This window comes from Natator depressus, chromosome 1 (genome assembly GCF_965152275.1).
Source record: "Natator depressus isolate rNatDep1 chromosome 1, rNatDep2.hap1, whole genome shotgun sequence".
NCBI lineage: Eukaryota > Metazoa > Chordata > Testudines > Cheloniidae > Natator > Natator depressus.
Window position 1 is genome coordinate 230,397,609 of NC_134234.1, and position 24,437 is coordinate 230,422,045.

The window sequence follows — 24,437 nt, forward strand, 5'->3', positions numbered from 1 at the left end:
TCTAGCGTAGATGTAGCCAGTGTTAAATTATAAAATATGTTTTGAAAATTGCAATATAATACATGGGATATTATAGAATAGATTTATTTATATATAAATAAATCTGACAGTTAAATACACACACCTGGGTTTTTTTACCATGCATTTCTACAATTTTCAGAGTTAAAAAAAAACAAAACAACAACAAAACAACAACAGTGACTGACCTTCTGACCGTAACTGTTTTCTTCAAGATGTGTTGCGCATCTCCATTCCAATGTAGGTGTGTACTTGCCCCGAGCACCGCCACTAGAAAGCTTTTCCCTCAGTGATATCCATCAGGTCAGCTCTGGTGCGCCCTGGACTTGTGCATTCACAGCCCTGGTATAAAGGGTCCCACTGAGCCGTAGGTCTCTCAGTTCCTTCTTTCTGGCTAACTCTGACAGAGGGGTAGGAGGAGGAGTTTTGGAATGGACATGAGCAACACATCTCAAAGAGCAATAGTTATGGAAGGTTAGTAATCCCATTTTCTTCTTCGAGTGCTTGCTCATGTTCATTCCAATACAGGTGACTCCCAAGCAGTTGTGCAAATGGGGGTTCAGAGTTTACTGGCATGCTGATTATAGTACTACTCCGCCAAATCCAGCATCATCTCTAGCCTGTTGGGTGATGGCGCAGTGAGACACAAAAGTGTGAACTGACAACCACGTTACTGCTCTACAAGTGTCATGGATGGGAACTTGTGCCGTGAATGCTTCCGATGATGCTTTGACTCTTGTGGAATGTGCCATCTGGGTAGGTATCTTTGCCAGGTCACTGCACGTGCAGATACAGGAAGTGACCTATGATGAAATTCTTTGGGCTGAGACTGGCTTTCATCCTGTCTGCAATGGCCACGAATAGTTGAGTGGATTTCCAACATGATTTAGTCCTTTCTATGAATAAGGCTAATGCACCTGATGTCCAGAGAGTGGAGCCTCTGTTCGCACGTGGTTTCGGATAGAAGACCAGTAGGAAGATATCCTGATTACTATGGAATTGTGAAACCACCTTTGGAAAAAAAGCCAGATGTGGATGCAATTGGACCTTGTCCTTGAAGAATACCGTGTAAGGTGGTTCTGAAATGAGGGCTCGAATCCCCAAGACTCTTTTGGCAGAAGTAATGGCTACCAAGAAGGTCACCTTCTAGGAAAGGTAGAGCAGAGAGCACATTGACAGCAGCTCATAGGGGGATCCTGTCAGTCTTGACAATTCCAGGTTGAGACCCCACGGAGGGACTGTTTGCTGTACCCGGGTGTACAATCTCTCCAGGCCCTTAAAAAAATCGACTATAGATGGAGTTTGAGAACTCAGAACAGCCATTCGGCCATGGGTAAAAAGCCAAGATTGCGGCCAAATGGACCCTATTAGATGACACAGTTAAGTCCTCGTTTCAGGTGGAGTAAGTAATCTAGAATAAATGGTACTGCTGATTGCATAGGTGAGACACCCTTCTGCAGATCGAGAACCTTTCCCACTTTGCCAGGTAAGTAACTCTAGTGGACCGTTTTCTGTTCCCTAGAAGTACCTCACAAACCGGCCTGAGCATGCTAGCTCTGCGGGGTTCAGCCATGGACCTTCTAGGCCAAGAGACAGAGGGACTTGAGATTCAGGTGAAGCAGGCAGCCATGGTCCTGGAAGATTAGGGCAGGAAACAGAGGTAAACAGACTGGTGTTTCCACTGAAAGGTCTAGGAGCGTGATAAACCAATGCTGGTGGGGCTAGGCAGGGACTATCAGGATGACTCCCGCTTTGCCCCTTCTAATCCTCATCAAGGCCTTGTGTATGAGAGGAATGGGAGGAAATGTGTAGAAGAAATGACCCGTCCAAGGGAGGAGGAAGCATCTTTTGAGAGACCTGGAGCTGTGACTCAGTAAGGAGTAGAATTGGACACATTTCCTGTTGTGTTTAGTCACAAACAAATCTATCTGGGGAGTTCCCCACTTCTGGAAAGCAGCTTTCACAACACCTGGGTGAATGGACCATTTGTGGTGGTTGGAGAAGTATCTACTAAGGTGATCTGCTAGCTCATTCTGTGATTCTGGCAGATCAGAGGCCCCAGTGGGGATTGAGTGGGCTATGAAGAAGTGTTTCCTGGCACAGGTGAAAGGAGTGTGCTCCTCTCTGCCTGTTGATATAAAACATCACTGTTGTGTTGTCTGTGAGAACTGACACACACTTGCCCGCCACATGGGGCTGGAATGCCTGGCAGGCCAGGCAAACTGCCCTGAGCTCCCTGACATTGATGTGTAGCAAGAGCTCTTCTGGAGACTAGAGGCCCGGAGTTCTGAGGGATCCCAAGTGAGCGCCCCAGCCCGATGCTGAACTATTTCTGACGAGAGACACTGATGGTTGGGGTCTTGAAAATGGGACTTCTGCACACGCTGCCAGCAGGTCTACCCACCAATGGAGGGAGGCAATCAGGAATGAAGGAACTGCAATGATTGCATCTAAATGGTGTCAGCTCAGTGAGTATACAGATGACAGCCATGCCTGGAGAGATCTGAGCCAAAGTCTCGCGTGCTGCATCACATAGGTGCATGATGCCATGTGGCCCAGGAGCTTCAAGCAGATTCTGGCTCTGGTGATGGGGAGATTTCTAAGGCTCTCTGTAAGCATCCCTATTGCTTACCATCGTGCTTCTGGGAGGAAGGTTCTGGCTTGGACCGACTCGAGGACTGCCCCAATAAACTCTATGCTTTGAACCGGGAGAGAGTAGACTTCTGCACATTTATTAGCAGACCTAAGTCCTGGAATGTTGACTGTATTAACTTTACATTGGGCTCCACCTGGATCTTGGTATGAACCTGTGACCAGCCAGTCATCGTGGAAAGGGTAGACCTGGACACCTTGTCTCCTCAGGAAAGCTGCAACAACTGCCATGCACTTCGTGAACACCCAAGGTACGCCTGACAGGCCGAATGGGAGGACCGCAACTGGTAGTGCACGTGATTCACGATGAACTTGAAGAAACTTCTGTGTCTCTGAAAGACTGAGATATGAAAGTAAGTGTCCTTCAAATCAAGGGTAGCATACCCTGGATCCAGGGAGGGGATGATGCAAGCCAAAGAGACCCTGTGGATCGAGCTGCAGAGTCCGCTGCATCCACAGCTGCGTGCAGGGTCACCTTTGCCATAGATCTGCCTTCCTCCACAACAGCTGCAAATTTTCACCTGACAGTAACTACTTAAATTTCAGCACTGAGTCCCAGGAGTTAAAATCATACCTGCTCAGGAGCGCTTGCTGATTTGTGGTCCTGAGCTGGAGGCTACCTGTTGAATAGACCCTTCTGCTGAAGAGATCTAATTTTTTTGGTGTCCTTGGCCTTGGGGGTTGACCCCTGCTGACTGTCATTTCCGCTCACTGGCTGCTGATACAACCAAAGAGCCCAGTGGTGGTGTGTATAAAGAAATTCATACCCATTAGCCAGGACAAAGTATTTCTTTTAAGTTTTCTTTGCTGCCGGCTGAGGGTGATGAGGGGATGCTGTGGTCTGCCACAATGCCTTGATGGGTCCCTAATAGCATCGTTCAGGGGCAATGCCACTCATGAAGGGCCTGTTGCTACTAGAATATCTACCAGGGCATGGGAGGATTCCCTGATCTCCTCTACTTGGATCCTCAGGTTTTGAGCCACTCTTTTGAGGAGCTCCTGATGAGTCTTGTAGTCTACCTGGGAGGGCACTATGTCTTCTCCCACGAGAGCCTCATTTGGAAAGGAGGAGGACGTCTGTACAGATAGAGGACACTGTTCTTCACCCTCGGCACCAGATGTGTCTCGCAGTGCTGGGTCTTGATATTCAGCACCTGGATTTTGCTCAAAGTGGAGAAGTACAGGCACTCTTGACTCTGACGCCACGGAGTACGACCTTCTGGAATGTGACCCTTGCATCAGAGAGAAAGCCAAGGGGGTTCCAGAAAGGACACTGTCCCAGCATCTGCCACTGTCTCCTTGGGCAAGCTGTGGGTAGGAATCCTTGACTCGGGTCTATGCCAGCTGTAGTGACAGCCAGCTCCTGAGAGAAACATATGACTCCGCCTCCGAGTCTGTCTCTGAAGATTCCCTTCCCAGAGACCAAGGTGGAATGGTGCCGACCAGTGCCGGGAAGGGGGTGACTGGTGCTGGACCATTATGGCCAGATTCACTTTTGAAGGCACCTGAGACCTCTGTTCTGCAGAGGTCCTCCCCGCTAGTGCCACCATTGACCGTTCCCATATGGCTGGGGACAGCAGTAGCAATAGAGAGAGTAAATCTCTCGCTGCTGCAAATGCCTCTGGCGTTGACAATACTGCCAGGGCAGTGGAACTCTGGTGGCTCTCTTGCGGTGGAGAGTCCATCAGTGCAAGACTCAACGGTACCCATTCCAGGACCGGAGTCAATGGCACCACAAGGATTGCTGGAGCCGCAGAGTAGCCTGATGTGGGTCACACTGTACTAGTATGTCTCTGCCCCACCAACCTCAGGGTTGGGGAATGACCTCTATCAGTCTTTTTCTGCTTCTTTCCTGGCACCGGTGATGGAGAGCAGTGCTGAGGTTCCCCTGACGAACCACTTTTCTTCAGCACTCGGGATGATGGATCGTGCCAAGTCTCCCACGAAGCAGAAGGAGTGTCTTTCTTCAGTGCAAGTGATGAGTCTCCTGCAGAGTAGAGGGGGTGCTCTTACTGAGGCTGAAGTACTTGGTGCTGAGTCTGAGTGACCCAGCTCCAAGAGAGGTCGTAGTGCTGCTTCCAGGAGGATAAATCTGAGCCTGGTGTCTCTATCTTTTTTGGTGTGGGGCCTGAAGTCTTTGCTGATCTTACAGCACTCCCATACGTGAGCTTCCCCCAGGCACTTAAGGCAGATGGAATGGGGGTCATTCACAAGTATAGGCTTGTGGCAAGAAGCACAAGGCTTAAACCTCAGAGACCGAGGCATGCTCTGGTGCTGGGAAGGGATTAACTCCACTGAGTGGGGTTCTGTTAACCTAATTATTTATCTAAAAACTGAAATTTAACTACTAAGAATAAAGATAACAATTTACAATGAGGTTAGAAAGTCCACTAAAGGAGTACTTCCAGAGTGCAAGGACAAGCCAATTCCAGCAACCGTCACGGGTGGTAAGAAGGAAATGAGGGGACTTCTGGTTGGCGGGACCCTTTATAACAGCGCTATGAGCATGTGACTCCAGGGGGCACCAGAGCCAACCCGATGGATACCACTGGGGAACAACTTTCCGGAGGCGGCGCTTGGGGAAACCACATACCTACATTGGCATGGACATGAGCGAACACTCGAAGAAGAAACATAAATTTAATTGAATGCACAGTGTTGCCGAACACTGTAGAAGGTTATTTTTAATCCAATACTCCTTAATAGTGATTTTAATGGCAATGCTTTATAGTTTGGGATTATAAAAGATAACTAAAATATAAAACCCATTCATATAATACAGTATGGATTAAGTCATGCTACCAGTTCCGTTTTTATCTATAACTTCAGTAAGCCTCCTCTTCAGCATCTTTAAATCTGGCCCAATATTTCTGAATAAATCAACTTTGTCTTTTGCCAAAATTCAATTAAGTATAAAGCTATTACAGCAATAAAATGACAGCTGCATCAATAATCTATGCATTTAAACAAACACTCACTTCTCTTTTATCACTGTGTCTTATAACAATAACTACAGCATTTCATTATTAGGAAGATTAGAATTATTTGTTTCAGTTTTTCCATGTTGTTTCTGTAATATATTTAATATTACAATCAGTATAATTTGTGTATAAAAAGGGGCTAGTAAACAATGTGTTTAACAGGTTTATTAAGTTTGGCAGGTACAAAATAAGAAAAATATTTACAAAATAATTCCGTCAAAAGGAAATATTTACCTTTATTAAAAGTTAAATTTCCACTAGGATTATATTAGAAATATAAGTATAAAATATGATCATGTATTCCTTACCCTTTGCTCCAGAGCTGTCTGTGTCTGCTGTCTTAATAGAGCTTTAAATGGTCCCCCTTCTTTTCCAGCACTCCCACTGCCCATTCCTAAAGAATATCAGCACATAAATAACATCCAGAGAAAGAAGTTACAGACTGTATTTATTAGTCACACATTTTTTTAAAAACTATATTTCAAAATATAGTTAGAAGTTTCTGAAAGTTTATTTTTTTACCAGTCAGATACATTGAAGACTAAGGATCTTATCACATTTATACTATATTTCCCTTTAGTGCCAATGTAAAGGGGCATCAGGGTAAACATAAATTGCACTTTAAGTCCCTTTATACAGTCAGAGTGGTGTACAGGACCTTAGTGTAAATGAGAATAAGGCCCTAGAGTATTGAACTTGCAGCTTTTAATTCTACAGTATGGCTTGATCTTTTTCCCATGGATGTAAGGGTATTTTTGCTATCAATTTCAATAGGCACAGGATCAGATCCATAATCCTTATTTTCACAAACACTCCGGTTACAGTCAAAGTTTCAATTTACATCAGTGAGTATTGCAGGATCAGTCCTAATTCAAAAGTGCTAAACTAGAAGTAATCCTACTAGTGCAATTTTCTAAGATTTCTGCTATAAAGCCAATTATGGACTCTGTGTCCAGGAATTATTTACAGTAGCAGTTAAAAAAGATTCCATGTCCTAAGGTTCATACAGTTTCAGAGTATCTCAATCATTTTTCCTCATGAGTTGGGGCTCAAAGCTCCAGTTTCCACATGTACACCACTCCTACTGAAGTCACTATAAGATCTGGCCCAAAGAGAAAACTGTAAGGGCAAGCATGTAACAAATGTGCATCTTTTAATTTAAATTTTAACTCTGAAAAAAATACTGTAACTTAGAATTGAAGGACAGTCTAATTTAACATTTATGTAGAGTACATTCACTCATCTGAATCATTCAGATCAGCCACGGACTACTGATGAGCATTCTAAGCTGCCAAATTTATCTGTGATTTGCTTGCTAAAAGACATTTGTTGCTTCACAGTTACTAAATCCAGGAAGAAAACATATACCAAGGCTGTGTTTTTCCTAAAATGATCACAATTTTGGTGAATCAGATTTACCTAGTGGCATTTCATACCTAAGAACATATTTCACTGATATTTCTTATAGTCAGATCTGCCTACATGCCTCAGAGCTAAATTGATAGTTATTTGATTTCAGTGTATCAGCAGTTATACCCTTCAATACTCTCAAAGATATTAGTGAAAACACTAAGAAAAATGAAGGATGAAACTAAAAAAAAGCATCGGGAACAAGATGAATGAAGTTATGATTAAAGGGAATATTTTTAAAGTTACCTTAACTGCTATTTTAAAACAGACAATACATTGCTACTTTCCCTGTCCCTTTTCTTCTGCTAAAAAATCCAGTAACAATAAAAAAGGAAAGATTTTTCCATGTAAATGTGTGAGGGCTTTTTGTTTTAAACAAACTCAGGGACTGTTGTTGTTGGCACTTCGTGTACTCACTCGTTTCAAAATTGACAAATGCTATCATAATGTCTAAAATGTTATTTATATACAGGAAATGAAATATTTTTAGCTGTTCTTGGATAAGGAAACAAAAGATTAGCATCTGTATAGTCCCATTAATAAAATTAAGTTATTTTATGTTATTTTGCAGTAGACCTAAATAGCATTTTCAAGGGACTATGCAATACTAAAAACAGACTGACATGAAATGAAGAATATTTACTGAGATGAAACACATTCTTAAAAAAAAAAAAAAAAAAAAACACACCACAAAATAATCAAAACACTATCTGTAGAAAAGAAACAGTGATTTCTAGTATTTAAATTGAACAGGACAATCTAGTGATCTCTGTCAACAAAACATAAAAAGGAGAAAGTACAAATACAAAGTTTGTGTACAGTCAGAATGAAACAAACCAATTTAAACAGTACAATAAACTAATATGGTTGCTAGCCACATGATGGTCAGATTTCAATAGAAGAATATGAATGAGTTGGTAAGGAAGATGGAGTGCTTGTTCCATCTAAAATACAGGAACATTATTATAATGAAGAGAATGAAAAGAATATCAGTATTCAGTAGTTGTCTAATGGTAGCAAGTCCAATTACCAATATTTAGTGGAGACTTTTTTGGAAAAGGAAAGAGTTCTTCAATATAAAAGTAGGCTATTTGTTTCAAATATTGATAAATTTAAGAAGAGGCTCTAGAAGTTATTGCAAGCCTCAAGGGGGAAAAAATTATCCTGTAATAGTCATGTAGCCAGCAGTTTTCAGAGGCTATTTTAGCAAAAAGTTATAGAAGGCTAGGCATTAAATGCCCCCTAACTGATTAACAACAACATTCCATTTATTTCTTAAAAGGCAATTTAAAAAAGATGATTATAGATTGATCCTACCAGAAGCAGCCAGAAGCAGCTCTTCAGTGAAAGAAACACTTTTCCTCAGAACAAATGGGCTGACATGGCTAGAGTGAAGAGGGTTAAGGCTAGACCCCGGGAGGAGGAGACAGGACTTGTTAAGATGTGGGGAACCACAAGACAGAGTAGGGGAGCTAGGAAACAGGAAAATCCTAGGCCCCTGTGGGGAAGGTGCTGTGGAGGAAAGTAGTAGAGAGAAAAGATGTAGATTCAGAAGATGACTAAAGAAATAGGAGGAGAAAAGCAAAATGAAGCAAAAACAAAACAGACTTTTTTTCAAATGAACAGATATATACTGCTAGCATATGAAAAAGCTATTACCAGCATACAAAGAAATGAAATGACAATATAGCAACACAGTGTGGATTAGAAGCACGTTATCAAAAATCTGAGTATTAACTTTGTTTTAAAATGTATTTAGTTTTATTGACGAGCCAAAGTAATTGAATATTTATTTCAAATTTCAATTAAATTTTACACAAAGATTTAAAGTGAATACTTCTTAATAAAATCTATTCAAAACAGCCTTCCAAAATGCCTAAGGAAAACTGATATTGTAACAAGTTCTCTTCTCCAAAAGTGAATTTAAGTTGACCATTATCCAGAAACCTAAAAATTTAATTTTTAAAGTCTTAAATCTTATAATGGTGTGTGTGTGTGTGTGTGTATATACATATTTATTTATTTCCCACATAAAAGAGGTGTGCCCATCTTCTCAATTTCCTCCACATGTATATTAATTCTTCTCTCTCTCCTACCCCAAACTTATTAAAATATATAATACATGTTACATATGTAACATGTAACTACTTTAGCCAGATACTTCTCTTAGCTTACAATTACATGAAAAGTAGCACTACTCACAGCAGGAAGTCTCCAATTCCAAATCAGAATTAACTTTCTCAGTGCATTTTGAAACTCCTCCTCTCACCTTTTACTACAGAGAATTTGACACAGCCCATTCTACTCTGTATCATCACATTCTACTTTATAAAAGAAATGGTGGTAATAATCTTTCTTCCAACAGTTCCAACCCAGAAGACTAATAAGCAAATCCAAGTTTCTCTCTCTTTATCTCATGGTATAAATACCTAAAATTGTGGTATATATGTTTCTTATGAAAGTTAAACAAAGTCTCAATTTGAAGTCAACATATTGACATTGCTTCCTCAGTCATACTCTATTCCTCTTCCTTGCTCAGACAGCTTAAAAAAAAAAATCCCAATTTTCCCTTCTTCAGATGTCTTGAGTAGTTTACATCTTGAATTTCAGATCTTTTTATATGTGCCAAACCATGAATCAGATCATCGTCATATACTAGAATAAAGACCTTTGACACTATGATACCCTCTACTAAGCAAAACACCCCAAAAAAATCGAGACAAGTCCAAACATAACTTTACTAAAATAATCTGTAAGAACAGTTTTCATTAAATAAAACTAGAGCCACATCATCAGAGCCATACTACACTTACTTCACTAAAGAGGGATCAAACTTATTTTATAAAGCAGTAAAAGAAAAACTAAACCAAATTAGTCTAAGTCTCAATTTGTTTTAAAAAAAAAAATAGTATCCTTTATAGGGACAAAGCTTTAATCAGAGGTGGTTGAGCCAAGAATCCTGTAACAGTTTGTGTCCTAAGTATGGGTTGTATTGAGTTGTTAGTTTAGATTATAGAACCTTGAGAAAATGCTAGTGCCATCCGTGAAAACAGTGCTATCTTTTTTATTTTAAAATACCACAAACATGTTTGGTAAAGTCTGTTTAGAACTGCCACCTGCATGAAGAAAATATTTAACATAATTTATATCATTCAATAGTATTCCCTCTCTGTTGAAGACTAATTCTTATCAAAATTAAGGATATTGAAAGATCTAACTATAAAGTGATTATTATGCTTTCCTCCCAGAACAACTACAGTTGAAGAGTCACAAGTCAAGGTGAAACGTGACTCTTAAACATATTATATATTATGTTGTTAAGTGATTACTTTTTCAAAATTCTACGTGTGCGTATAATTTTTAGACATAACAAGCAAGCCTTCTCTTTGAGACACATATTGGCAACAGAGAGTTGAACATATTGCCAAAAGATAGCAGCTACATGATACTGCCCTAGCAAATAAAAGAACGACTGGGGTCACCAAATGAAATTAATAAGCAGCAGGTTTAAAACAAACAAAAAGAAGTATTTTTTCACGCAACGCACAGTCAGTCTGTGGAACTCTTTGCCAGAGGATGTTATGAAGGCCAACAGTTCTTCAAAAAAGAACTAGATAAGTTCATGGAGGATAGGTCCATCAATGGCTATTAGCCAGGATGGGCACGGATGGTGTCCCTAGCCTCTGTTTGCCAGAAGCTGGGAATGGGCGACATGGGATGCATCACTTGACGATTACCTGTTCTGTTCATTCCCTCTGGGGCACCTGGCATTGGCCACTGTCGGAAGACAGGATACTGGGCTAGATGGACCTTTGGTCTGACCCAGTATGGCCGTTCTTACAACTGTTATTAGCTTAAATTTAAAAACAAAAAACTGAAGCTGATGAAGATGGCCGAGCTTTCTTAACGTACTAGAAAATTCCTCACCATAAAGGCCCCTATCTCGCAATCTGATCCACACAGATGCACTCTTATGTCCACATAGAGCCCATTGTTTTCAATGGGGCTCTGTGTAGGTGCAAATAGTCCATCCATCCAGATCATGTTGCAGGATCAGAATCTAATGTAGCTACTGCAGAAATGTCTCAATTTCACTGCAGACTACTATCACCCTCCTGTGCCTTTGGCAGGTCTACTAAGGCCACGTCTACACTACCCGCCGGATTGGCGGGTCATGATCGATCTATCAGGGATCAATTTATCGCGTCTAGTGTAGACGCGATAAATCGATCCCCGATCGCTCTGCTATCGACTCCGGAACTCCACCAGAGCGAGAGGCGGAAGCGGAGTCGACGGGGGAGCGGCGGCCGTTGATCCCATGCTGCGAGGATGCGAAGTGATTCTAAGTCAATCTAAGATACGTCGACTTCAGCTACGCCATTCTCATAGCTGAAGTTGCGTATCTTAGATCGATCCCCCCCGCAGTGTAGACTAGGCCTAAGATGGCCACCTATCCTGGAACTTAATCAGATAACACGTATGTTTTCCAATAATCATCAGGAATTTAATAATACAAATGTATGAATTTGTGGAGTGGTGTCTCTTAAAAATAAATATTGGCCTGTTTGTTTTTTAAAAACACTTGCTCTCAGTTTCTTTAAAAACATAAATGCTCAGCATAGGTTGTCCATAAGACATAATCACTATTTTTACACAAAAGATAAAGAAAAGGCCAAAAAGGTAACCCCCCCCCCCCCAAAAAAAAATGAAGAGGGAGAATTACAATTTGATAGCTTATTTTTAGGTTTTTGGATTAAGTTTGCAAAATTTACTCTTGAGAATCTACAACCTATTTCCATGTATAAATTTTGAATCTGAAGTACTCCTGAGACACCGGTCAAGTACAATAACTGAGTCAAAAAATGTAACATACCTTAAAACTGTCATGATTAGGGAGATGTGAACGTTCTCAGATTCAAATACTACTTTTAAACATCATATTTAGAACCAACATTTAAAACAGCAGCCACACTTTTATACATGGGCCGACAGTATTTTTGTTCTGTTGTAGCAGAGCAAAACAATTAAAGGAGAAGAGTTCAAAACTCCAAGGACTGTACTGAAATAACGACTGATACAGAGAAGGAAGTAAATAAGGCAGAGCCACGTTTCTTGTGCTCCATAAGAAATTGAGGGGGTGGAGGGAGGAATCAGCATTCAATTAAATTGTGAAAAGCCAGTTGAGAAAAATATTTAAGCTTTTAAAAAGGTGTTCAATAGCCTTTAAAACTACTTTTAAAAAATTACACGACAGCATATACTTGATTTACCACAGCCACTTCCATAACCCTGAAGAAGTTCAGTAGACACTAGCAATTGCATTTCTAGAATCAATTTGCAAACAGACAAGTGGAATCTACACAAAAATATGGATGCATTTTCAGCAGAGAAGATTAGGCTTAGAAAAATCACATATTAGTAAGACTTGATCACTCATTTCCCCCATCATATTATGGTGAAAATGTACCCCCATAATTTATCATCTGAAGTGGAGGAAATTAAAAGAAAAAGACAATTCCTTAGGACTCTCTTTATAACATTTTGAGATGCTTCTAAATGGCTATATTATAAATGCTACTCTTAAACTGCCTACATGGTATGGTTATAACGCTTTGGAAAACAAAGTACAGTAAATCAGCGCACTATAAAATGCTTTCATTCTTTAATTGCATTATTTGAAATATCCAATTTCCACATCATTTTGATAACTTACATGCCAAAAAGGAAAGAGGGTTTGAATGAAAAGATAAAACAAACACAAATTAACAAAAAAAATAAGAGTGGGTGGAAGCGCCTTACCAGTTTTGGGTGTCAAACTCAAATCTGTGTCAGAAGAAGAGGACTGTCGACTGTAGGACTTGGAAGGTGAAAAGGAATAGGTTTGGTTTTTCAGAGGGGTGGAGGGTCCTGATGAATGAGTATTGGGATTGGGATCTTCATTGAAAGGAATCCTGCCAGAAGAAGGTGGAAACATATTCAGTAATCCTGTGCCAAAGGACCTGGCTGACAGCAGCATGATCCGAACACCAGGATGGGGTTGGGGAAGGGCCAGCAGTTATTCCTTAAGTGTGTTGCTGGGGATGAGGCCAAAGGCAAAGAAATGATGTTTACTCACTCAGCATTCTACAGATAGATGCTGATTATCTGCACTGGAACAGTTAAGCCAAATAAAAGGCATGAAATGTCAGACCAAGAAAAAAAAAAGTATATATGCAAAAGAAAACAAAACTCAAAATACATGGCTTTAAACAAAATTGTTCAACTACACAATGCTTGCTGAGTTAGATTATTTAAAAAAAAATGATCTCAAACTATATTTGTGTGTGTGTGTGTATATATATATATATACACACACACACACGTATATTTATGTATACACACACATATTTTAAGAAAAAAATGTTTCCTTATCCTATAGCATCAGCAGTGTGCCCACAGCTAAAAACAAAGCAAAGAGAAAAACCTTAAGGAATACAACTGTATTGACAAACATGTCAGTTATGTGCAGATTGCCTTACCTGTTCTCCAGTACTGTCTTTTCCACAAAGCGACACAAACCCTTCCTAACGCTTTAAAAATTGAGGTAACATTTGGATTACACTTGAAAGCAATTTGAAGCCCAATCATGGTTTCCTATTATGACTAGTAAGAAAAATTTATAAACTGTACCTGGTGGATGTTACTAAACTCAGATGTAGGATTTTTGGGGGGTTGTTTTTGTTTTTTTTTTTTTAAAGGTAATCTCAAGTAGTTAAAGGAAATGAAAAGTATAGCTCTGTGGAAGAGACTTTGAGGGAACACACACTCTTCCAAGTAACTATTGAGTTTGTTTCAGCAGCTGAACACAGCAGTAGTTCTCCACTGACAGCAGAAGGACTCCCAGTGAGAAAAAGAGGGAGAAAAGATGGGTGGTACCTGCCTACACTGCCTGCCTGCCTGCACTTTGCGACCACTGTGCCTGTGGCCTGCCTCTCCCCAGCTCCTGAGTCTGAGTAGTCTCGTACCAGTGTAGATGAGAGTGGGAACAGACAGAGAGAAGTTCTGGGTAAGTCGTGAGCCAGAAGCAGTGTGAATTGGGCTGTTGTGAGTCGAGCGGCATCCATGGCTTGGCGGATGAACCAGCGGAGACCTGAGAGAATTTGCAGCCAAAGTGGAAGAAAAGAAAACAATACATACAACAGATTGCAAAGTTATGTTAAAAATGATTTCAGGGAGTGCTAGTTAGCGGAGATCTCTTATTCTTTAAGCAGACTCTAAGAGTTATAATTCCTAGCATGCAAGAGTCAAGACAAAATCAAAAGGAGCAGGGGAACAGCTAAGTATTAACTTGTTAATATATTATTGAATCTTTGGCATTAAAGGCTAAGGTTAATAAAGATAATAACAAGACGTGAGTAGAACCTGCTGGTCTTGAAATCCACTCACACTTCTGGGCAGGACCACACAGATTGATTAAAACAACCTTATCAAAATCCAGCATGCAAGTTGCTAAACAACCTTGCATATACACAGGTTAAGATAATGTTTTTTGTCGTCTGTTCAAGATTAAATGCTACAAATATATGGGTGATGTTTAAATTGCTAGCTACTGCAGCCAGTGTGTAGTTTTTTAATTGCTTGTGGTTTTTATGTTGTTAATATGCCCAGAAGCTCTGTGGTGATGGCTGCATGTTTCACAAGTCAATACAAATTAAATTAATAATTCTAAATAAGACCAATAACTGGACTCCACCGCTGGGGAAGTTTTACAGTGGTATTGCTGCTGCCTTATACAAACTGCTCTGATTGCATTATGATAATTATAAGACTACAATAATCTTAGTTATTGTATCATTAAAATAAAATGACCTAATTCAAACAATATATATCTGGACATGTTACACAGAAGTATGGTTTTTTGTACTCTATTTTTCGTCTAGTAATTGTGTAAAATATACACAAGATGCCATAACAAATAAACTGATGTATTCACAGTGGAAACTGAGGACTGTAAATGCTTCTACCCTCAGAATAATATGACACTGGAATTTTCCTAATTTTATTTCATTTGTTCCTATTAAAAATTTGAATTCAAACTGTGTTGTGTTGATTTAGCCAAAGTGAACAATTGGAATTAGGCCACACTCCTCATCATGAAACCTTTTTCAGTCAGTGTACAATATAGCCTAATTTGATTTGCTTACAAAGAAAAACAAAAGACTAAAATGATTAAAAGACTTCAAGGATGTCCTTTTATCTCCTGAGCCACTCAACTATCTGAACTCAAATATACTTATCTTTTCTTACATGAATGCACAGCAAAGACACTCAAAGTGCTAAAAATAGAATCCCTTAAGAAATGCATAGTATTGTGAAAGATCCCCATGAACAAAAAATAGATTATTTGCACGTGCAAACTATTTACCAGCTAGAGGTTGGCGGATCACAACACAGGAATGTGCAATGCTATGACTGCACAAATGCAAGAGTTATGGAATTAATAGAAAAACATCTGTCTTGCCAAGATTTACTGCTGCATCATCTAATGTCTACCTTCTCAAAATTGCACAACATAAACCAAGTTACAGACAAGAAAAAACAGTAAAGGAGAAGTAAATGCTGGGAAAACACACTGGATATGTAAAACTGAATGAATATGAAAAGAAATGAAATTCACTCCATTACAATCTATTAACTCATACTTACTCCTTCATTTCTTTAGATGGGGAATTACATGCAGGTAAGAATGCTGTGTTACTTATTTTATCCAAGGTACAGACTGTTCCTATGGCTCGTACTACTAGTCCAGATTCTCCCTCCAAATCAAAACACTGCAAGTAACCAACAACTGCATTCCCTCTCATTTCAAGTACCTTCAAGCCAATCTTCCTTTGAAGTTCACCTACAAAAAATAAACACAAGTTAACTGACACCTCACTTAGATATAGGGCAAATATGTTAAAGAGGATGTTTCTTATTCTCTTCTGTGGATCTGACCCGCTTCATTTTTGTAACAATTTCAGGATAGGTAAACTGGCTAATAGAGAACATCCCACATGATTGTACCTAAACACAGCCACAACGTTCTCCTGCAAATTGAAGACTCTTAGTTCTGTAATCTAATTAGTAGTACCTCTGGACCATTTACGTTTAGAGCTTTCTAGAAAATGGGCAAGAGTAGGAATTGCAAACAAAGACTGTAAAATTCTTTGACATTTCTCTTTTTTATTTTTTCCCCCCCAGTCAACTCTAGCTGCACTACTACTACCAAAAAGAAAAAAAGAAGAGGTCTGAAGAGGGTTTTTTTTGGTTTGGCTGGTTTTTTAAGTGTTCATTAGGACCTTCATTTCTCTTTTGTGGGAAGGGATATGAGCAAGGCATCGCAACAGTTGGGTGTACTGGAGTTACTAGCTGCTCTGTAATACTGCAAATAATCCAGATATAGCTATGAAATGCATTGAGGCCTCAAACTTCCTTGAAATTCAGACAAATAAATGCATGGATAGACATCTTTAATCTCCTTTTTTCTTTTACAAACTTCCAAAACATATAAAAGCATATATCAACCTAATGTCATGGTTTTTATTCCTTTTCAATTTCTACCTTGTATTTATATCATATACATGGATGCCACATTATGCAAAACATATTCTGACTATTTTTCTACTGTTCCTTTGGTATTAAAATGAAAAATCTTTACTGTACACAATTCAAGAAACGGAGTTGAGTTTGCTGTAGGAACCTAAATTTGGCCATTTTACAAGACTGCATTACAATAGTGTTTTTCAGATGACCACACTATGCTGAAAACTGACATAATTAGCAAATAGTATAGACCAATGGAACAAAATTGTACTTTTTTCCTTCCTTCACTAAGGTTGTAGATAAACTGAATTATGCAGTGTCAATATTTTTCCTGCACTTTTCTCTATAACTATAGGCGCACATGTTCTAAATTTCTACTACTGCAGACATGCTATCTGATCAAATTGGTTGGTAAGTGCATTTACCACTACGAAAAAAATGCAGGGAACATTTATCATCAATTGACTTTTTACATAAATAAAATTGCATCCCTAAGGTAATTTACATATTTATATTTATTAATAGTCTCAATCCAGTTCTTCATAAGCAGGAATCAGCCTCACAAAACACACTACTACAATTGCTACCCCTTATTGCTACCTACATAGCAAAGATGCCAGGATCAAATGGGTATGGAGAGTGAATCTTCTAAAGTGATTTGTCCCACTAGAAAAAAGAAAAGGAGTACTTGTGGCACCTTAGAGACTAACAAATTTATTAGAGCATAAGCTTTCGTGACTACAGCTCACTTCATCGGATGCATACAGTGGAAAATATAGTGGGGAGATATGTATGCATCCGATGAAGTGAGCTGTAGCTCACAAAAGCTTATGCTCTAATAAATTTGTTAGTCTCTAAGGTGCCACAAGTACTCCTTTTCTTTTTACGGATACAGACTAACACAGCTGCTACTCTGAAACTTGTCCCACTAGGGTCAGGGTTAAGTCATGAAGAAGGCGGCAATTCCTATACTGTAGTTGTTCTGTGGATATACTGACTACTTCAATCTCCAAGACTATCTGCCAAACAAAAAATGTTCAAAGGAAAAAATGTAATCTAGGTATTAGTATTTAGTGGTTAGTATATCATTGTTTTATTTAAATTTCTCTCTCAATATGGTTAAGAGTACAATAAAAGTCTATTAAATTTGAGATTACATCAGAATTTTAAGTTCATCACACATTTAATGCTTCAGAAAATGTACAAAAAGTGTCTTTTATAAAACAACAAGCTATCTGCTACACAGTTAATAACATCCGATACTGATGGCACTATGGAACATTATGCATTACAGAATGCTACTATTATGGGCTGTTTTACACCACAGCCATGGCAAAGACCACCACTAAGCAAACAGTTTCGTCCTATGCTTTCACACCTCATTAGCGACATTTGAAGTTTTGAGAAGGACTTTCACTTGGCTGGGCAATCCAAAATGACCTTTGAAATTCCAACAATGCTAATAGTTGTTTTATGACGTAAACGGCATCCAAGAGGAAATGAACTGAAATCATCAAACCAGCTCTAATCAGAAACTGGACATGAGCCATAACCTAATAGGTGAAAGACTGATTTATTCACATATTCACCCACAACGTAGTTTAAATTTTAAAAAAGCAAATAGGACACATATGCAATTACAATTTGACCAGCACTGACTAGATCCCCACTAAGTGCCTTTTCTATTCTAATGCTGCACACACTGCCTCTTTATATGTATCAATCACATCTACAAAAAACACTGCGCAGACATATATTAGTCTTATCGCAATATTATTTTTCTGATAGCTCAAAATGTGCTGTGCCCCTCACAAAACAAGTGAAGTCATCACCCCTGTCCTGAAGACAGTAAAATCTAAATTTAACATGACATAATAAGTGGCAAACAGAAAAATGAGGAGGCAAGACAAGGGTGACACTAATTTAAAACAGCTATTTACCTAATAATAACTGTGGTTCTTAGAGATGTTGTTGTCTGTAATATCCCAGGTTGGAGAAGGCTCTCTCACTGATGGGTAGGTGTGAAGAAACCCAGTCAGAAGTTCAAAACCGTGGTGTTGGGGGAAAAAAAGCTGAGCATGACTGTACAAGAGGGTGGTATGCCAAGACTTTTGCAAGGTGAACTTTGATGGTACTGAATGAGAGTCCAGAGTTTATTAAATGCAGAATATAATCCAAGATTTTTGGTGGTTAGGTCTTCAATAGGTGCCCCAACTGCCATCTCATCCATCTATTATCATTTTTTTTGTAGGAGCGAGGTGGTGAAGGACATTCTTAGGGTCTACCCACTTGTTCAGTGCTGATAAGATGAGAGCTGGGACCACAACTCACATGCTCATTTGATGTCTTGCAGGGTGAGATACTGACTTCAGCCAGCCTTGTAAGGAATGTCGATTAAGTCTGACTAGTGGGATCATGTACAAGCAAGTTGATGTGTGGCCCAGAAGTTTGAGGCAATTTCTTACTGTAGTTGGATTTGATTTGATTATGGTGATCATCATCACCTAAAGGAGAGAGAAATCTATCCGTGGGAAAATATGCCTTCCATGAGTTGGCAGCAATTACAGCCCCTATAAAGTCTAAAATCTTTATTTTTCTTGTCTTCTATCCAAACTAAAAATCTCAGTCTGTCTCTCTGATATCTCCTCATGGATGTCTAATCAGCAGCTCAAGCTCAACATAACTGAAACAAAGCTCTTCATCTTCTGCCCCAAACCCTCCCCCCATCTACTTTTTCAACCACCATGGATATCATCACTTTGCTTGTCACTCACATCCATAACCTGAAAGTAGATGCCAAAGGGACTTGAATGATAGGAATGAGGACATCTTCTGGATTTCCCAAAAGGAGGTCTCCAATGTTCCCAATGGTCCCAAAGTGGTATACTGGTAAAACTGGCTGACGTTGGATTGACCCGGCTATTGCCATGTTGGAGATGGATGCGCTGGAACTTTAAAATGACTCTGAACAGCAGAGATATCCTGTGTGATGTGAGGGGAAAAAGCTCCTTACCGGATGGAGGAGAAAGGGCATGTCCCAGTAACAGAGATGAAGAATGGACATCATTGAGAGGCAGTGCCAACCTTTGAGGTGACCTCAATACTGAGGTCAGAAATATGCACCAGTGCCAAGCGTGGAGACGTTGGTGCTGACAGCGGTGCCAGGGATGTGGTTAACTTCTCCAACCTAGAATCAGGAAGTACCGCTAGGGATTCCATTGATAGTACCGATGTCAATGTTGGTACCAACATTTACTGGTTATTGGCATTTTCAGGCATGGGTGTTGAATTTGGCCTATCTATGCTGCTTCGGTACCAAACCAGAAAACTAGCAGGCATCACTTTCCCCTGTTTGGTGAGTGGGCTTAGTACTTTGTTCTCCTTATGGGAAGAAAGGAATCGTAAGCCATGATTTTTCCACAACGGTCAAACCCCCCTTGCCAGGAGAAGAAGGTACCAAACTTTGGTGCCATGGTGGTAGCCAATACCAAGATGGTCTTCGATGCTGGGTCTTTGTCTGATAGTGTCAAGGATCTTCTGTCAATAACGACCTTGGGAGGTGCGTGCCAGTTGATAGGGCACAGGCTGACACAGGCTCAGCAGAGTCAGATCTTCTAGGAATAGAATCCTCTCTCTTTGGCGTCTTCAGTTCCCCTCATGGATTGTTCAAGGAGGTATAGCTTTGAACAGGTGTTCCTGGGACTTCCTTTTCCTCACTGAGAATGACCAACAAACTGAGCAATAGTCTGGCACATGGCTCCCACCAATGCAGAACTGAGAGTGGGCATGGCCATCGGTGACTGTCCCTGATAGAAGTCAATACATTACAACTAAAATAAAAATTAAATATACACATCCTCTCCCTTAATAATTAATAACTACAGACTTTAAAAAATAGCAGCAAATCAATATTACGGTTGAATTTATTTATTAATACCTGACATTAGTGAAATAAGTCTTTGTCTAGCCTCATTGGATGCCCTTGGTGTACGGATTCGGTCTATCCATTGGTATTCGGGGTCTTCATTAACGACCAACTCTTCCACAAATCCATGAATTACTACAGCTCTATAACACTTTGGAATAGATGTGGCTGTTGAAAAGATACATAAATATGTAATATACAAGTCTAGAAGCGAAGTATTTAAAGAGTATTTAAAAAGTTCTTAAAAAAAAATATGCCTAGATAGACATCTGAGTGATTCTCTTCACAACAGATTTTAGGGCATACTAAAGAGTTTTACTAAGAATCTTACTGGTGCCTGCTGGAATCACTGCCTGAAGTTGTACCCTTGTTTCAACATATACATTCATAAGGCTCTTTCACTAGTACACATTTTACATAAAATATGCACACAAAGTAATATTACATGCACATATTCACAAACAGGCTTTGCTGCGAATGTAAAGTAACCAGAAAAAAATATCAGATGAATAAATGAATTTGAGATACTTTAAAGCAGTTGCTTAAAAAAAGAAATGGTCTGCTGCAGATGTTCTTATATAACCAAAAAATAATGCAATTCAGAATTCAAATTGGACCTTTTGTTTTGCTACTGGCTTTAGTGAGATCTGGACTGGGCCTTGAAGGAGAGTTGAGGAATGGAGAAAGGGAACAGAAACTAGAAGAATAGAAAAGCAGCCTTGAAAAGAACACCACACACCTGTAGCTGCTCAAAACTCTATTTTTCACTAGTTCTAGCATACCACATAGACTTGTACCAAGGACTATCTGGGCGTTAAAATGCGTCTTGGGATTTCACGGGACTATTAGGCCCCAAATCAATAAAACACTTAAGGCCTGTGCTCAGCTCACATTGGCTTAAGCTTTGTTGAACTGGGGCTTTATACAATAAATCAAATAAGGGCTCTGATCCAAAGATCATTGCAGATAATGAGTTTTCCATGCTCTCTTGATTTCAGCAGGATTTGGATCAAGCCATAAATCAGTTTGTTCATACATAAATGACCTGGAACTGGGCTAGTCAAAATCTGCTATAGTTCATTCCATCAGAAAAGAAACATTTTAACAATTATGAAGATAAGAGAATGATGAAAACTACATCTTTTCACTGCTTCACTGCAAATACAGCATGATTCTTGTCACTACTGTGAATAGACACTTTATTGAAGAAAAACAACATCTTTTTCTGAGTGATGGAAGGAAAACAATGCACTTTGCATTTCCTCTCCTCAAGAAATGTTACCTCCAAAGAAGATACAAATAACAGAGCACAAGACTCAATTAACAACGATTAATCCATACTATTATCTAGAAGAAACACTTATTTTAATTTGGGAATCTTTAATTTCTCAGCTGTCCAATATTTTATATTCATAAATTAAAAAATAACTAAAAAAACCATTGCCACACAAGAGAACAATGTACTGATTTATTTACTCACTGCAAAAAAACTTGACTCCGCAGGATGACTGCCTAAAACGGTTTAAATCATTGAAGAGGTCTACTTTCACTACCACATTGATCTCCCCACGGATACCTGTCCATAAAAAAGGTGTGGTCGGTGAAATTTATATCAGAAAGAAGATACAGAAAGAATTAAATCTTCTCAACTATTTAATTTTTTTTTACATTTTAATTATTAGTGTTAAAGTTAGGTATACTCCATAACGAATAATATCAATATATTTTTTCTTCAAAGAACTTGAAGCTAAATATTTCTGTTACAATATTTTCAAACCCCATATTAGAATTTTCCTCTCAAAAAAGGTCTCAAGACCATAACAGAATTACACTCCGCAGTCCATTCTCGTTAAGGTATCCAGTATTCATTTCAGATTTATAATACCAACTCACAATGGTGTACTGAAAATTAGTTAATGTTTTTGCAACACTTGAACACGAGAAGAACTTCATAACCAAGAGGTATTATTTTGGCAATTCGTTTTTCAAACAAAGCTTAAGTTTTTAGCCATAATTTAAACTTTTTAATAAAGCTACATTTCTTCAGTGTACAACCATCAGCTTTGACTTCTTTTCTCTTCCTACCTACAATGCCTACTCCACCATCTTCAGCTGTTCCTCATTCTTATTACTTTTTCTTGACTAACAAAATAATTTTGTGCAATACCACTTCACATCACTATAGCTGTTCACGTGCTGAAGACATCACAGTACAAAAAAAGTGAACAAAAACACTAGATGTAAATGACGGAATGGGACCTTCTTGATATCGGGCGTCCTGACCCAATTCTCTCAGAAGTCACTATGTCTACACTGGTACAGACAGAACGCCCAATTCAGTACAATAGCATCTTCATATATTTTTCTTCACATATTCACAAGGACCACAAATCCAGAGATCAATTTGAACTCCATTAAATTTTCACTGTTATAATCTAACTCAGCCTTTGGTTTATTTTCCAACGTAAAGTCAGTTTCCAACGTAAACTGCATATCAGACTTTTACATCAGTAATCTCCAAAACTAGTTCTTTTCATGTAACAAATGTTGGAGGAGAACAATAATTAGCTGTAAATTGACAATCATGTAAAACTTTTTAATGTAGTAAAAAAAAACTCTATAGTCTATGCTTACATTCTGTTCCTAGAGTGGAATCCTGAAATCAATGGCAAAATTCCTATTAACTTCGATTTCACCCCAATTCTAAAATATTTTGAACAGATACATGTAGGACTAGAAAGACACTTTTTCTAGGGAAAAGGGAATTTCATCCTGTACTTTCTGTTGCAAATGTGTCACTTCCTCTCCCTTCATCCCAAATAAAGCTTGTCCAAACATACCAGAAGGAACACACAACAGATAGCCTTCTTAAAAATACATGTTTTCAGCAACAGCATGGTAATTGCAAAGGTACTGGTTTTGAGTTTTTTGTTTGTTTATTTAAAAGATTTAACTACCTTAGTGGTGACCATTTAAAGCATTGTCTGTCAATTTTTTCACTTTTCTGAAATTTCATGAAGGACATTCTGCCAGATGCTATCCTCCAATAATAAATTCCTGTGACATAATTTGAGATATCTCAACTGTACTGTATAATTGTTATTGCAATAAAAAAAAAGAAAAGAAAAGTATCCTACAATGTACCATATATACTCGCTCATAAACCAAATATTTTTGGTAAAAAATGACGCATCAAAGAGCGGGGGTCGGCTTATAAACGGGTCTACACCAAAATCTGATGATTTTAAACTCTATGAAATCATTGAATTGAATATCTAATACACTGTCATTTTGTTTACCTGGACCGTCTGCAGGCATGGAGCTCCTCATTCTCTGTGGCCGCGGTTTGCCATTCCCAGCCAATGGGAAGAGACGGCTCTAGGTTTTCTGCCACGCCAAGCAAAAAAGATTTTGGCTGCCCCTCCGCCCCCTTTTTTTCGCATTCCCCCAGCCCCGCCCCATTCCAACCCCTTCCCCGGCCGGCCTTCTCCCCCGGGTGCGCCGCACTTCCCCTCCTACAACTGTTTCGCGCGGCAAGCCTGGGAGGGAGTGAGGAGAAGCAGAGTGCTCAGGGGAACAGGTGGAGCGGAGGTGAGCTAGCACGGGGAGGGCCGCAGGAAATAACCCTGGGGGGGGCCCAGAAGAACCACTCCCCACCCCAACTCACCTCCATTCCACCACCACCTCCTCCCCCGAGCGTGCCGCCGCTCTGCTTCTCCCCTTCTGCTTTTTCTTGCTGTTTCGCAGCAAGCCTCGGAGGGATGGAAGTGGGGAGAAGCGGGCGGCACACTCAAGGGAGCAGGCAGAGGTGAAGCGGAGGTGAGCTGGGGCGGGGGGCCGGAGCGGGGAGTTGCCATTGGGTGCAGAGCACCCACCAATTTTTCCCT

General features: G+C 39.5%; 1 protein-coding gene across 11 annotated transcripts in view; it reads right to left on the reverse strand.

Moving 5' to 3' along the window:
• Positions 1-24,437, reverse strand: part of C2CD5 (C2 calcium dependent domain containing 5) — a 128,291-nt gene that overhangs the window by 89,480 nt on the left and 14,374 nt on the right. For 4 of the 11 annotated variants that reach the window (XM_074937630.1, XM_074937648.1, XM_074937660.1 and 1 more), the window contains exons 4-8: positions 22,031-22,126; positions 20,563-20,718; positions 15,747-15,942; positions 14,066-14,190; positions 5,960-6,045 (exon numbers count right to left, since the gene is read on the reverse strand). In XM_074937630.1, the coding sequence (XP_074793731.1) occupies positions 5,960-6,045; positions 14,066-14,190; positions 15,747-15,942; positions 20,563-20,718; positions 22,031-22,126 (659 nt within the window). Of the gene's footprint in view, positions 1-5,959; positions 6,046-8,378; positions 8,574-12,860; positions 13,013-13,980; positions 14,191-15,746; positions 15,943-20,562; positions 20,719-22,030; positions 22,127-24,437 lie in introns of those variants that run through there. The other 7 variants (XM_074937639.1, XM_074937671.1, XM_074937655.1 and 4 more) reach the window with 4 other exon arrangements.